The 16,368-nt window shown below is 34.4% G+C and overlaps 1 protein-coding gene across 1 annotated transcript; it reads left to right on the top strand.

Moving 5' to 3' along the window:
* Window positions 1-13,338: 13,338 nt before the first annotated feature.
* LOC132556452 (pancreas transcription factor 1 subunit alpha-like) lies at window positions 13,339-16,074 on the top strand. The gene is made up of 2 exons (XM_060220863.1): window positions 13,339-13,783; window positions 15,869-16,074. Exons 1-2 carry the CDS (start codon window positions 13,339-13,341, stop codon window positions 16,072-16,074), a joined length of 651 nt encoding a protein of 216 aa, XP_060076846.1.
* Window positions 16,075-16,368: the final 294 nt, after the last annotated feature.

Below are 16,368 nucleotides of genomic sequence, written 5' to 3'. Positions count from 1 at the left end.
CAACGGTGCGTTCGAGTATGATATCTGATCCAAAACACATCTTTAAGTCGTTTTCGTTACGAGCCATTGGAGCATGCAGCAAAGAAAAATGTATCAGCGCTATGTTTATGGCTTTTTATAACGAAATTCATTAAATGACATTCGTTCGCATGTTTCTACTTAACACTTTGACGCGTGTCAGAGCTGTAAAGAAAATGTGTTGCCGGATCGTTACAACTTCCTTGGACTATGGAAGGTTAGGGTCATACCTGGGCATGGATACTAGATTGTCGTGTCAGGTACTTAACTGTAGATCAAAAATGGTGAATCGGAGTCAAAAGGTCAAATTCATATAGAGCTCATTAATACTGGTTACAAATGTATTGTAATATCAGTGCATTAATGTATAACTGATTCTTTTATCATAGTACATGTTTTTAGTTAAAATCTGGAAATAGCCTTTATACACGTGGAAAAGAATACAGTTACCGTGTAAAAGGATTAAAAAAGTCTCCATTTATCAAAAAGATCTTATTTATATTATGAAACAGTTAAGATGATATTGATATTATATATAAATACTACTGGAACTAATAGATAATGGCTATAAATAACTAAGCGCGTGATTCGGTAATATACAATAACATTTTTTTTTATTTTCTTTGTTTGGACGATTTCTATTTTCGCTACATGTGAGTATAAATTAGACTGCAATGAGATGTATGAGAAATGTAGAAAAACATTTGTCTACTTCGTATCTTTGGATTTAGATAGCATGGCGCTAGCTTCTGTATTGTTTTCCCTCACACAAAACTTCCATTCCGCTTCAAAGCTACGAAAATTTGAAACCTCGAATAATATAAATGAATGCGTGTCTGTCCCTCGATGGATTGTACAGTAGTCTTTGTTTAACACCAGACATATACCATCATATTAGAGATAGGATCTTTCATGATTTTTCGTTTGATCTGTGGATTTTATAAATTTTCATTTCAGCAAACGTTTGGCGAGCTGAATGAAAAGAAAATTGGTGAAGAGTTTAATAATTCAAATTTAAAATGGAAGAGAATTCAAGACCGTTTTTAACACATGATCGATTGTTCAAGGAAATATAGTAGATCGCGGACATTTCTAAGTCAAACTGTCCACTCTATATCCGCCTGATTACGTCACAGTGTCACCTGTAGATGTGTGACGTCATTTAATTATCTAAACTGATGTCAAAATTAGCAATATTCCACGTGTAAAATTGTTTCATGGGTATTTATTTAATAGCAAAGTAATTATAACATAATTACAAATGTGTATCTTAGATTTATGCTAAAATATATATATACATATATAGCATATAATTTTTTTAATTTGTAATAAAATCGTTAATATGTATATATATTTAGCATGAAATTTTATTTCTTATGAAAAGTAGAAAAGTTAACATCAGAAAAAGATTATCTGTGTATGGCGACTACGGCTTTCCATAATCGTGGTGGACTGCGATGCTAGTCACCTCTGATAAATTACACCTGATCCTAAAGTAACAAGTACTGATCTTTATCAACAGATTAATACAACACTAATTAGAGGCTAAAAGGGCTGTCCATTTCCGGCCTCGCTTACTCGACCAAAGTCCAATTGTGACACGATTGATAAATTACTTTAAAGAGAAATATGGAAGAAAACAGCTCACAAGTCAGTAGACGTTCTACTTCTGATATCTAATTGTGATTCATCAGTACGATGATCATCGTATTGTTTGTACTAAGAATCTGACACAATATTATTGTCTGGTCCTAAATATTCACGTTTGTATGAGGTAAATTAACAGGGAATCAACTTTTAATATCAAACTGAAATCGTGGAATCACCTGCCCGACATCTTAATACTGCCCGGACTCGGTTTGTGTGCGGTATTGAATGCATGAAAGAAAAATAATTGAAAGTCACCATTAGTTGCATTTGATTTCAGTTATTATCTAATATCAACTATTATTCAACAATAATTTTTTTAACATTTAAAATTCCATTTCGAGTTTTTTTGTGGTCAAAAGACCTTATTTTTTCTTTACATTTAATAATGACTTTTTACTTTATGGGGAAAAATCAAGTAAACAATTACATATTGTAAATTATATAATGATTTCCAATAAACATTATATCGAAGCTAATGTCTTTTATATCAAAGTTAACTTCAATATTTCTGGTGTTTTTTTCACATAACCATAACAGTAAAGTAAAATTGATTGAGAGGTTACATGGAAGAATTAATGTGTTCAGTTGTTTACAGTAATATTTGCAATAAACAAGAATATCACGATTAATGTTAAAAGAGACATTTGATCCGAATGATTCGTAAGACTTTATCAATAATTGTCAACTTGTTAACTCCGAGAGGATAATCTGTAAACACGTAATATTATGTGTAATAGGTGGAATTAACCCCAGCTTAACTGGATACGCTGTTTTGTTATAAGCTACATAACTTCAAATGAGCAGGACAAGACAGCGTTATAACGCGACGTTTAGATAGATGAACAGGACAATACAGTGTTATAACGCGACGTTTATATAGATGAACAGGACAATACATTGTTATAACGCGACGTTTAGATAGATGAACAGGACAATACAGTGTTATAACGCGACGTTTAGATAGATGAACAGGACAATACAGTGTTATAACGCGACGTTTATATAGATGAACAGGACAGTACAGTGTTATAACGCGACGTTTAGATAGATGAACAGGGCAATACATTGTTATAACGCGACGTTTAGATAGATGAACAGGACAATACAGTGTTATAACGCGACGTTTAGATAGATGAACAGGACAATACAGTGTTATAACGCGACGTTTATATAGATGAACAGGACAATACAGTGTTATAACGCGACGTTTATATAGATGAACAGGACAATACAGTGTTATAACGCGACGTTTATATAGATGAACAGGACAATACAGTGTTATAACGCGACGTTTATATAGATGAACAGGACAATACAGTGTTATAACGCGACGTTTAGATAGATGAACAGGACAATACGGCGTCATAACGCGACGTTTAGATAGATGAACAGGACAATACAGTATTGTAACGCGACGTTTAGATAGATTAACAGGACGGTACAGTACTATAACGCGACGTTTAGATAGATGAACAGGACAATACAGTATTGTAACGCGACGTTTAGATAGATTAACAGGACGGTACAGTACTATAACGCGACGGTTAGATAGATGAACAGGACAATACAGTATTGTAACGCGACGTTTAGATAGATTAACAGGACGATACAGTACTATAACGCAACGATTAGGTAGATGAACAGGACAGTACAGTGTTGTAACGCGACGTTTAGATAGATTAACAGGACAGTACAGTACTATAACGCGACGTTTAGATAGATGAACAGGGCAATACATTGTTATAACGCGACGTTTAGATAGATGAACAGGACAATACAGTGTTATAACGCGACGTTTAGATAGATGAACAGGACAATACAGTGTTATAACGCGACGTTTAGATAGATGAACAGGACAATACAGTGTTATAACGCGACGTTTAGATAGATGAACAGGACAATACAGTGTTATAACGCGACGTTTAGATAGATGAACAGGACAATACAGTGTTATAACGCGACGTTTAGATAGATGAACAGGACAATACAGTGTTATAACGCGACGTTTAGACAGATGAACAGGACAATACAGTGTTATAACGCGACGGTTAGATAGATGAACAGGACAATACAGTATTGTAACGCGACGTTTAGATAGATTAACAGGACGGTACAGTACTATAACGCGACGGTTAGATAGATGAACAGGACAATACAGTATTGTAACGCGACGTTTAGATAGATTAACAGGACGGTACAGTACTATAACGCAACGATTAGGTAGATGAACAGGACAGTACAGTGTTGTAACGCGACGTTTAGATAGATTAACAGGGCAGTACAGTACTATAACGCGACGTTTAGATAGATGAACAGGACAATACAGTATTGTAACGCGACGTTTAGATAGATTAACAGGACGGTACATTACTATAACGCGACGATTAGGTAGATGAACAGGACAGTACAGTGTGGTAACGCAACGTTTAGATAGATGAACAGGACAATACAGTGTTATAACGCGACGTTTATATAGATGAACATGACAATACAGTGTTATAATACTACAATTAGATGCGACAGTTATATAAGGGCGTCTCCCCCTACTTTCCAGTGTTACCGTGGTGTGATGTAGTACTGTTATTATTTAATATACCCCAAGTACAAACATCTTGGCTTTGAGACTCCTAGAGAAAGATAATATTTTGATACGCGTGGGTACTACAAAGATAGTGCTGTAAACAATGTAAACACGATGAGGGCCGTTCTAGAGACATGGTCTGTGATACTGCAACCACAATATCATGATCGCGTGATAAATAGTTCTAAATATAAACATTCAAGGTTTTCTAGTGCAGTTTTCATAATCGTACGAGGCATCTTTTTATAGATGAAAAGACATTATCGATACACCATGTCGGAAATTCTGGATCAAAGAATGCATTTTACTCTCTAGGTCTGTACATACCTTTCAGAGCATTTGACATTTCACTAGAAACAATAACATCAGAAAAACTGACAGATGAAGCCTGACATTGTTCAAATTCAAAGAAACTTGATTTGTCTTTTTTTCCCTAGAGATCATACATCTGTAAAACGAGGTTCTGTAACAATTTTTAAATAGACTGGCAGTGATATAACACATTTGTAGATTTAATATGTATTAAGTGGTGTAATCTGAAAATGTAAGAATTTTAATACAACCTGATTGAACACTGAACGTACCTGCATATTTTGAAATAAAATCTGGTTCGGTTTTAATCGGAGGACTAGATAAACTGAAAAAAATGTCATAATTATCTTGATATTTGTATTATTCCCTTCCAGGCTTTCTTGATATCGACTTTTTCATTCCTTTCTTGATAATCATATGTGCCGAGTAATAGCAAACCCTCACTAAATGTTCCATATTTACTCTTTTAAAGATGTGGGTTGATGAGGAAGTTTAAATCCATAGATATGCCTCACACAAAGTAGAAATTTGTGTATAGACTAGTCACACAGTATCATTCCAGTCAGCCATGATAGAAATATTTACATACTTACCCTAGCTAATCAATAAGAAGTAAGCTGTACTGGAGTTGGCGACGAACCAAAACGGAAGATCAATTTTGGCTCGATTTCAAAAATATCATTAGATGCAAATCCCAGACGAATGATGGGACACTGCGTTACAAATCAAAAGTACACGACAGATTTTAAGATAATTCGCTTCGTCATTTTTTTTCCATTTTCTAAAATGGACAGTTATATCTTTATCGTTATAATATCTTATGAAACGCGTGTCAAGTTTCATTTAGCGATAGAGTGTACATTTTCAATGTTACAATTACGTTATCGAAAATTGATGCGGCATGCACAGTTTGGACTCCAGCCAACACTGTTGGCATGTGACATCTGAATAGACTTGTCCAGCCTATATGTCACAGGAACCTCAACAAATCTAGATATACTCTTTGTGTTCTTCAAAACCAATACATGATTAAATTCTCATGTTCTATTGTTGGCAAATGAAAGGTATTGATGATATATATACTAAATACAAATTGTTTGAAAATCATCAATAGGGCTGTTCAGGGCAGTTTCAGGGATTTGAATAATTGCTTACAACATTCTGGCATTGATTCGTTGATTTCGATTGAAGTATGTAAAATCATTACGTATAAAAAAAGAAACTGAAAAGAAAGCAAAAGCGTTTAATTTTATAATCATGGATTGTTAGAGTAATCTCCCCTGGAACTGACACACATTCTGTATTGAATGTGTTTAGACAATCAATGAGTTTAGAACGTTCCCCTTATGTAAACAGGGTAAGCAAAGATCTCTAGCATTCTAATCAATAGTAGGATAGTGTGAACAAAGAGCTCTTCCTCTCCGAAGAATAATACCGACGGGTTCCGGAAATCAATAAAGGATTTCCACTGCCGGTGTTTTATGAAAGCATTCAGCTATATCAGGAAATATTAATAAATTTTCAACGTTTAAATCTTAATTATTGTTTCAATATGATATAATACGGGACTAATAACTGGTTCGGCAGAAGTGAGTGTAAGACTTTTGTGATTGATAAAGTTGTGATGTCACATATCGATTCATTCCTTTATAAATGTTCTCATAAAATTGCACTTTTGATGAAATTAAAGAAGAGTTTTAATTTAAGTATTCTGATGTTGTAGCTTTAAAGAGTACGGAAAGGCCCCGGAGTTTTATTGATATTTTCATTGATTTATGGCCCCTGTCTTCCTTCATAAAGTCCTAATGAAATAGTATTACACATTCAAATGTTTTTTTTTATTTCTTTAAAATAATCCAGTAATAATACAAATCCTGAAATATAAACTGCCTCATTTGAACTTCTTATAAAGTTTTAAAATAGGCGAAGGATATTGTATGACAAGATGTAATATGTATATTCTAGGAATACATGAATACTCAGAGATATCAGACCTATATATCGTTATACTATACTAATTAAATGTTGTATTAACAGACTTATCCGTACACTATCGATAGTTGTTTGTTAAGCAAGTGTAATTAAGTCTCTGCAAAAATGAAAATAAGTCCTAGACTTTCTTGTAAAGTAACATCAAATCTTAGGTTCGACAGGATAATTACAAACTGGTCGAAACTGTGGTCCTGTCATTTTGTGACAGATTATACGTGTAAAACTTTAACTGTTTATCTAATTATGTATAATTTAAAAAAAACTGATACTAATACAACAAAGAGAATTCCGACATTTCAACATACTTGTGATTCAAATCTCATCTTAAGTCTTGGCCAATCCAAATTAATAATGTCATGCTCTCTTCACGGTTCGTTAATCATTTGATCAGTGATATCACTTCAGATATTTAAAAATATTCGGCTTAGGTCGATCTCTTAGAGCAAACATCCGTCACTACTTTTTCATAGACTATCATTATTATTTTATCATCCCTACTTGAGTTTGGTATGACCTTCATTCGGCTATCCCAGACATGGTATTGACGGATCTCTGTTTTCCAGGGCATTGCGACGGAAATGGCGGGTAACTGGGAAAAATGTAAAGCTGCATTTTATATTGCTATTATCTTATAACAGACAATTACTATGACGTCATATTGTGTTACCATGTAGTCCTGCTGGGATAGCAAAACTGTGAGGATTCGATATGTTTTACTCATCAAAAATGTTTCTAATTCTATTATATATGTATGATAATGTGACTGTTTGGTGTGCTATACCACCCTGTTCAGAGTTCACCGGTTGAATTGTACATTGGGGTAGCATTAATATTTCCTTGCATCGTTTCAGTTTCGATACTAACATTTTAGAAGGAGTCTTGCTAAACATTGTATCAAGTAATTCGGTGATTTCTGATACCCGTTCATTGTATCTATACACTGTTGTAAGACAGGCTACCCATAGACCCATCATACACATAGCGTGCTACCCATGAACCCATCAAGCATATAGCGTATTATCAACAAACCCATCAAACACATAGCGTGCAATCCACAAACCCATCATACTCATAGCACGCTACCCATAAACCCGTCATACACATAGCGTGCTACCCATGAACCCATCAAACATATAGCGTGCAATCCACAATCCCGTCATACACATAGCGTGCTACCCACAAACCCATGATACATATAGCGTGCTACCCACAAACCCATCATACACATAGCGTGCTACCCACAAACCAATCATACACATTGCGTGCTATCCACAAACACATCATACACATAGCGCGCTACTCACAAACCAATCATACACATAGCGTGCTATCCACAAACCCATCATACACATAGCGTGCTATCTACAAACCCATCATACACATAGCGTGCTACCCACAAATCCATCATACACATAGCGTGCTATCAACAAACCCATCATACAAATAGCGTGCTACCCACAAACCCATCATACACATAGCGTGCTATCCACAAACAAATCATACACATAGCGTGCTACCCACAAACCGTTCGTACATATAGCGTGCTATCCACAAGCTCATCATACACATAGCGTGCTATGTACAAACTCATCATACACATAGCGTGCTATCCTCAAACCCATCATATACATATCGTGATCTCCACAAACTTATCACACACATAGCGTGTTATCCACAAACACATCATACACATAACGTGCTATCTACAAACCAATCATACATAGAGCGTGCTATCTACAAACCAATCATACACAGAGCGTGCTATCCACAAACACATCATACAAATAGCGTGCTATCCACAAACACATCATACACGGAGCGTGCTACCCACAAACCCATCATACAAATAGCGTGCTATCCACAAACACATCATACACATAGCGTGCTATCCACAAACTCATCATACACAGTGTGCCATCCACAAACACATCCTACACTAGCGTGCTACCCACAAACCCATCATACACATAGCGTGCTATCTGCAAACAAATCATACACAGTGTGTTATCCACAAACCCATCATACACATAACGTGCTATCCACAAACACAGCATACACATAGCGTGCTATACACAATTACATCATACACATAGCGTGCTACTAACAAGCCCATCATACACTTAGCATGTTACCCACAAACCCATCATACACATAGTGTTCTATCCACAAGTCCATCATACACATAGCGTGCTACCCACAAACCCATCATACACTAGCGTGCTACCCACAAACCCATCATACACATAGCGTGCTATCTGCAAACAAATCATACACAGTGTGTTATCCACAAACACATCATACACATAGCGTGCTATCTACAAGCCCATCATACACATAGCGTGCTACCCACAAACAAATCATACACAGAGCGTGCTATACACAATTACATCATACACATAGCGTGTTATCAGCAAACCCATCATACACATAGCGTGCTATCAACAAACCCACCATATACATCGTGCTTCTTTCTCAATCACTGTTACATTTACAAGGATTCATTTTGGGTTATGTATATTTGACGAAATCATGTAACAGGTGTATTTTAAAGAACAAGAGAGACAGAGACAATATGGATTATCTGTAATATGTGCACTCACTTAGAGTGATAGAACGAGAACTGTTATTATTGTTTTTAAACTTTCAAATTGAGAAAATCAATTGAAATTAATTTTCAGTTTGAAGTTCAGCATTATGAATAAGGTCTTTCAAACTCGAGTAAAAATCCAACACCAAATATGGTTCAATCGATTAGCCAGCCTTTGATTTGTCATTCAAAGGAAAAGTGTGATCAATTCAGTAATTATTTCATTCTTGACGTGAGAACGATTCTATTCCATACACATGTATTAATGAAAGGTAAAACATTTCAGGTATTTCTAATGAGTAATCATAAATAATAGGAGAAAAATAGAAATCTTTATAATACCAGCATAGTAACTCATCCAAGATCAATCGGGTCTGTCACAGAACATCAAATAAAGCACAATCAAAATTGCACACTGAAATATCATATTTGGGCACATTGAATTATAAAAGAGGAGTTACGAGACCAGCATCGTCTGATTGTTGTGGACATATGGTACAAAATGTTTTGAAAGCCGGAAAAGGCATATCAGGCATATATATATACATTTAGTATTTTTCATTTTGAAAAGAAAATCTTCAGTACAGACTACTGTTACGTGAATAAGCAGATACATACATAAATGTAGCAGTTTATAGTCAGATTTAAATTTTGAATGTCGTTTGGAATAAAACGCCGTTCTCATTGGAAAACGTGACATTACTTTCTTGTACCAACCACCCAGGACTTACACGGCGGGTGTCGTCGATGAAGCAGTAGACGCATACTCTAGTGGAACGCCTGGTCCTGTTCTTCTTTCACTTTTTCATGAGTTTCCGTTGAAAATCTTCTTTTGTTCATATGTTGCCATAGTTTTCTTGAACGTGTGTTCGGATTATGATTCTGATCACTCGATGATCATGTCTCTCTCTCTCTCTCTCTCTCTCTCTCTCTCTCTCTCTCTCTCTCTCTCTCTCTCTCTCTCTCTCTCTCTCTCTCTCTCTCTCTCTCTCTCATTCAATATGAGTGAAAAAGGGAGACAAACTTCCGTTACAACTCGCTGCAGATACAATTTCTTCAGGTAAAATCTATAAAATAAATATTTCAAGTACGTTTCCATTCAATCCGACATCTTTTTTGAATGGTGAACACGCTATAACATCCTCTACACAATCCATGTTTAAGGAAAGATGATAAAATTAGTATGTAATCCAATGTTGATGGTATAAATAATATTTGTAATTTTTTCTGGGGAAAAAGCAGTATTATACAATTTCATGAAACAACGCCAATTATATTAACTTTCCAAAATATTCTCGTATTCAAGTAAGATTATCCAACAAAATAAGTGAAGCCATATAAAGGTGTGGTACTGAAAATTACAAAATGAAAAACTGAATGCACTATTCATTGATATTTACATCTTAATTACTACAAATGCAGTAATGTGCATCACCAATACATAAAACAGCAAAACAAAAACGACCATGTTATAATGAGCAATTTAGAGCAGAGCCGATACTCATGTATAATGAGCATCACCCTATGGAAAATAATGGTGCTTTATGATAAACAGATTTTCAGAAAATGTTGTGGCTTATTAAAACATTTGATAGAGTATGAAAAATGATGGTGTTTTAAACCAGTTTGTCACAACTCGTAATACAGAATGACTTTCAAAAGAAAGATAAACAGACAATGTCAATGGCTTGTTAAACGATCAAATGAAGTGCAGGAAATGATGTCTTGTTACAGTATGCAATCTAGTGTGAAATTGATTAGACTGTCAATTACACAGAGTCAAAATACTGACGTGTTGAATGCATGATATATTATAGATATGACTATCCGCGTGTTTACAATAATTTATATAGTATAAGAAATGATAATGTGTTACATTACTGATGATTCAGTAAAAAGATTATGTATTTATATTGACAATGTTTGGAACTGCACCGTAATTGAGACACAGTGGTATACAGTTGTAGGTATAAAATGACATTTAAAACATTGTTATTGTCAATTCATTATAATACACTACAGGTGTCAAATGACAACGCTACAATGTAATGATGTCGTTTTGTAAATAAAAAACGCAAAATCAAATCCATTATAATTAAATATTCTGTTATGAGCCCTGATGACAAGGATCGCCAGCAATCATGACGATAAAACTTTATCAATTAAATCAAATTACTTCTAACCTGACGCCATTTAACATTTGTCACTGATAACAATTGTTCTGGGCAAATCAAACAGTATTAAAACCACATGATATAACATTGAGACAAGAAACGGTTCTTGAAGAAATGATTTGTCATCCAACATTTGTGGAATCTAAGAACTTTCCCAGGGTTGGTCGATATTGGACGTTACATAAAGACAGGGTTGTTGACAGTGGGACGAGCGACCAATAAAGAATTCACGTTGTTCAATTCATCTAATCATGCATTATATTATCGATAAATTTCGTGTGATGTTTCCTACAACATTCACAATATTTCTTGTACCGTTCTGATAATTTTCTGAATGCTAATGTTTTCTGTTAATTTAACAACAATATAATACCGAACACAGGCATTTCTTTGTTAATTAACCAACAGATTTTGGTGATATATTTTAAGCAAGAAATATGTTATCGACACCACACAAAGACTATGAGGATGATGTTGAATGAAGTATTTTGACTATAGATAAACATATTACGTACGCGTATAAACAACACAAGTTGAAAAGAGAATATACATGGTCAGCTGGGCTATAGAATGGCGAATAAAGAAACGACTGGGATATATAAAAACGGTTTTACCATGCTGAACATTTTCTTACTATGTCATTCATTGGTACACCCAATTGATTCCGACACTGAGAGTATAAAATGGTTACTAGGAATCAAGGGAATTAAAGACACTGAGAAATGAATCGTACACTAACAGAAAGAATAAAAGCAAACTTCAGTGCAGAAATATAGAAATATTTTTCTCCAAAATAAATTACTCACAATATGTATGATTGCCCAAAATTTTATAAACATGTTAATATCACTTGGCTTTATAAAAATCCCATTGTTTTATAGATATGCATAAGATATATTCGTGCGATGCACTATATGAATCTTTATATATATATACATGTTGTAAAAGATTACACAAATGATAAACATGCGATAATAAACAAGAACGATCGTCCGATTTCTGAGGCTGTATTAGCTGTTTTTGTTCCTCAGTTTAGAAGATTTAAACTTTTAATATATTCTTTGTTTTCATTGTCACAATGTAAAAACAAAACATATGTTATATCAGTACGCTTAATTAGATTTTATTTAACTTACCTTTAAAAGAACGTTTGAGCTTTCCTCTTGCCTAAAAATAAAAAAAAATCCAGACAGGAAATAATTTTCCAGTATAAAATCTGTAGTGAGTGTCTAATTGGGAAAAAAGTATACTTTTTAAATGTAACCATATGTCCACGACATTGTGTGTTATTTGTGATTATCATTGGAAACAATCGATCTCAATTCAAACAACCTGTCGTCTCATCTCACTTCAGACTTCGTTATATTGACCCTATAGATCCAATCTTAATTCAATCAGATTCGACATGATATACAGAATTCAGAAACTGTATATAAGTAACATTATTTGTTCATGGTGCAGGTTTATTTATTGAAAGTTAAATAGAAATTTACATATTCTGTACGTGAACAGATTAACTGCTTTGCTAGTTTCTGAAAGCAAAATTTATCGGAGATTAACAGGGATTTATCTGAAGTGCGTTCTCTACCGTCTATGTGACTAGAAGGTCAATAGCAGGACCAAACGGTCATAAAACCTAGTCTAAGATGTGATCGCTTTGTGATGACAATGTGTAAAGTGGCCACTTAAAACACCGTAAGTCTCTTCTTTCGGATGCATTCAATTCATAATTCAGATTTCCGAATTGGTGTGGGCGTATTTGGTCGGAAAGGTCGCGTGTATGCACACTGCCACCTTGATATCCTGCCTGGCACGCGACACTCGGCGATTCTGATTGGCTAAATGTGATCAACACGAGCTCTTTATTTACATAGCAGCATTTTAATATAAACTGATTTTTCATTAATTTCTACATGAAGACGAATTACTCCTTAACCGAATGTAGCTGGTAGGATGTTGCGAAGTTAAACAGGTCATGTTTTTTGACGAAGTTGTTTTATAAAACAATATTTTTAAAAAACAAAATGGATGAAACAGACTTTGACAATTTTGATTCAGCTCTTAACGATGAATTTTCCCTGTCACCCGTTTCACCCTACTCATCATTCAGTGACAGTCTTTCACCATTTTCTAATGAATCGTTGTCCTCCAGTTGTCGGAAAAGCGATGAAGGACTACGGCGACGAAAACGCCGACGATGTCCGTATCAGCTTGTACAACAGAGAGAGGCTGCTAACCAAAGAGAAAGAAAAAGAATGCAGTCCATTAATGAAGCGTTTGAAGGACTTCGTACCCACATCCCTACATTACCGTATGAGAAACGGTTATCTAAGGTGGACACGCTGAGATTGGCTATAGGATATATAGCATTTCTATCAGACTTAGTACAAACCGACTCGGACAATCAGGAAAGATTGAACCCTAATTCAGGATTACAGACAAGGAAAGTGGTTATCCATTATCATACAAGTAAGTGATTTTTCTCAGATTTTCTATTTGTCATTACCGTAATTCTTGTTCTTCTTGTCTTTATTTAATTTGAGGCCAGATAATACTGATCATAAAAGATAGTTAAGTATCACCGTTACTGATATGTGGTAGAAAAAGAATATGGTGATTTTTTTTTTTTTTTTTTTTGTAAAAAATGTATCAAGTCGCAACAATAAGCGAATTTACATTAAGGAATGAACTGAAACTATTAAAACCAGGCTGATACAGTACCGCTAGCGATAAGGGAAAGACGTGTAAGAAAAGTCTTTAAATCGAGATCATTACTATAATGGCGAATGCTTTTAATTTATGTTATATTCAACATACCGTTATCTATGAGGGCCCATTAAATATTTTTGATTTTCTCTTCAGCGAGAAAATGTGCCATCATGTGGTATATAACCCGCACGTGACATCTTTATCGTTCGGATTTCTTTAAAACCTTCGCATAACATTTTTTAAAAAAATAAAAAAATAAGAATAACGAACAAGCTTTCTAAATAATGTTTAGTTAAGTGATATATTTTATTGATACAATATGAAAAAAATGACTAAATTATGTACAGATGAACAAATCTGCTTTAATACTTGAAATCACACTCTTAACTGAATGCATTCCTTACTCTGAAAAAAAATATATGTTCTTACATTTGGGGATATCTGTATTACAAAAAGCATTCTATTTTCATCAATAAACATTCAACATATACTAAGAAGTATATTACATATTTGTGTTTGTCTATTGAGTACGGGTTTTCAGGTACAAAACATCACCTACTAATACGTTGTATGGGAGGTTTGTCAGCTCTTAGAGTTAAAAAAAATAAAGCGTCACTTTATACCAAAAACCCATAGAGAAACACGTGTTAGTGAAGTAGCGCTGAGGTTCCTCACATGTCATTAAAGCAGCAGGTTATCTGACCTTAACAGAGGTATATGACCTCACTTCTACCACAAACCACAGTTAAAACAGGTAAGTAAAACAGCAAGAAATCTGACTTTAACAGAGGTATATGACCCCACTTCTACCATAAACCACAGTTAAAACACACCAGAAATCTTACCATAATACCGACAAATAAATATGGAGAGCGTATAGTTCTATTATCAAAAACAGTATTTCAGAAATTTATGTTACAGGATAAAGTTGGAGTTGTCTTCTCTTAAAAAATCATACAAACACAAATGTTAAAACAAATATGAAGTTTTATGATACGGAAAGTTGGTTTGGAATCAGTTGATACTGAAATAAGCAAGTATCTTGATGTTTTACATGGAACCAATAGGAACGTGTAGAGATATCGTTTCCTTTAAACATAAGTTTATATTTAACAAGATTATAGGGATATTTCATGATGTGTAATATATATCAATTTCCTTCACGTTTTTTGGTTTTGGTTTTAAGTAAATGTCTTTGGTTATTTTCTATACGGCTTTAGTTATAATTATCACAATTCATTTCGTTTTGCATATCATTTTTTCTCTTTTCTTTTCTTTTTTTTCTTTTATATAAACTGATTACTGGGTTCAGAAAAATATGACATATTCCAAATGATAAATTTGACTGTTAGAGGGCTGTATTCAGTACAGGCATTATGTCTGAAAAATAATTGTCATTCTCAGACTTTGCATATAACTACAGATTCAAAATAGTGCTAAAAGGCAAACATATTAAGAGCACATGTTCACAAGCGAACAAACACTTTGGTCTTCATATATGTCATCTTGGAGTATGTATTGTTTCCAAACGGGGCAACGGTTTTCTGACTTATGAGCTGTGCTGTTTATAAGGGGTCGTTATAGGGGTATTTTAACATTCCCAAACTTTTAAGACAAACACGATGCTACAATTTATTGATAAAGACGGTCTTAATTAAAGCAACTAAACGAGCATTGCTATCTACTTGAAACGGACGATTTGTTTGCCGACGATTGCCGATGTTTACCGACTCTCTGCAATGTTTATTCACGGCTCATTTCAAACGCTCGTCGATTTCTCTTACAATAATAAATTGCTGCCCACTATCACGTGACTAATTTTTTTCTGTTTTTGCACGTGTTTAGGCTCATCCATGGAAGACAGTGAAATGTTTGGATTACCGCCCTTGACTGGACATTCTTTATCGTGGAGGGACGAGAAAATGCCCTTGGATGGACGAAAGAATATAATGGTGGCAAAAATATGGACACCAGAAGTTCCACGATCACATGGCAGTTCCCAGATTGAGACAGAATTCCCCATATTAGCTGACTCGACAAACCCTTTGTGATTTACAAATATATATATAATTATATATCTATATTTATAATATATTTATATCCGGTTACAAATAAGTTCACTCATATAAATCATCTATGTTTAAAACTTTGTTTTATTGTAGACGAGTTTGGTGTTAACAAAAACTTTTTTTATTCTGGGAACTCGGAAACATCCGATTTCTACTGGTGATGAACTCGTTAAGATATTGAGAACTCAAAATGCATTTACAAAGAGTTCTTTAAATAGAAATGTAACCCACCAACTCTTTACCAAGGTATTAATGTTTATTTTTCTACAGTTATAT

Source organism: Ylistrum balloti, unplaced genomic scaffold (genome assembly GCF_031769215.1).
Source record: "Ylistrum balloti isolate Yb309-2 unplaced genomic scaffold, AGI_CSIRO_Ybal_v1 Utg370568, whole genome shotgun sequence".
NCBI lineage: Eukaryota > Metazoa > Mollusca > Bivalvia > Pectinida > Pectinidae > Ylistrum > Ylistrum balloti.
Note: the sequence above shows the minus strand (reverse complement) of the source record. Positions and strands in the feature narration are given on the sequence as shown.

Bases quoted from the DNA above. Each gene is read 5' to 3' on its own strand.
- LOC132556452 (XM_060220863.1), top strand. From the start codon at position 13,339: ATGGATGAAACAGACTTTGACAATTTTGATTCAGCTCTTAACGATGAA. The intron at 13,784-15,868 runs GTAAGTGATTTT...GCACGTGTTTAG, and splicing joins GGTTATCCATTATCATACAA to GCTCATCCATGGAAGACAGT.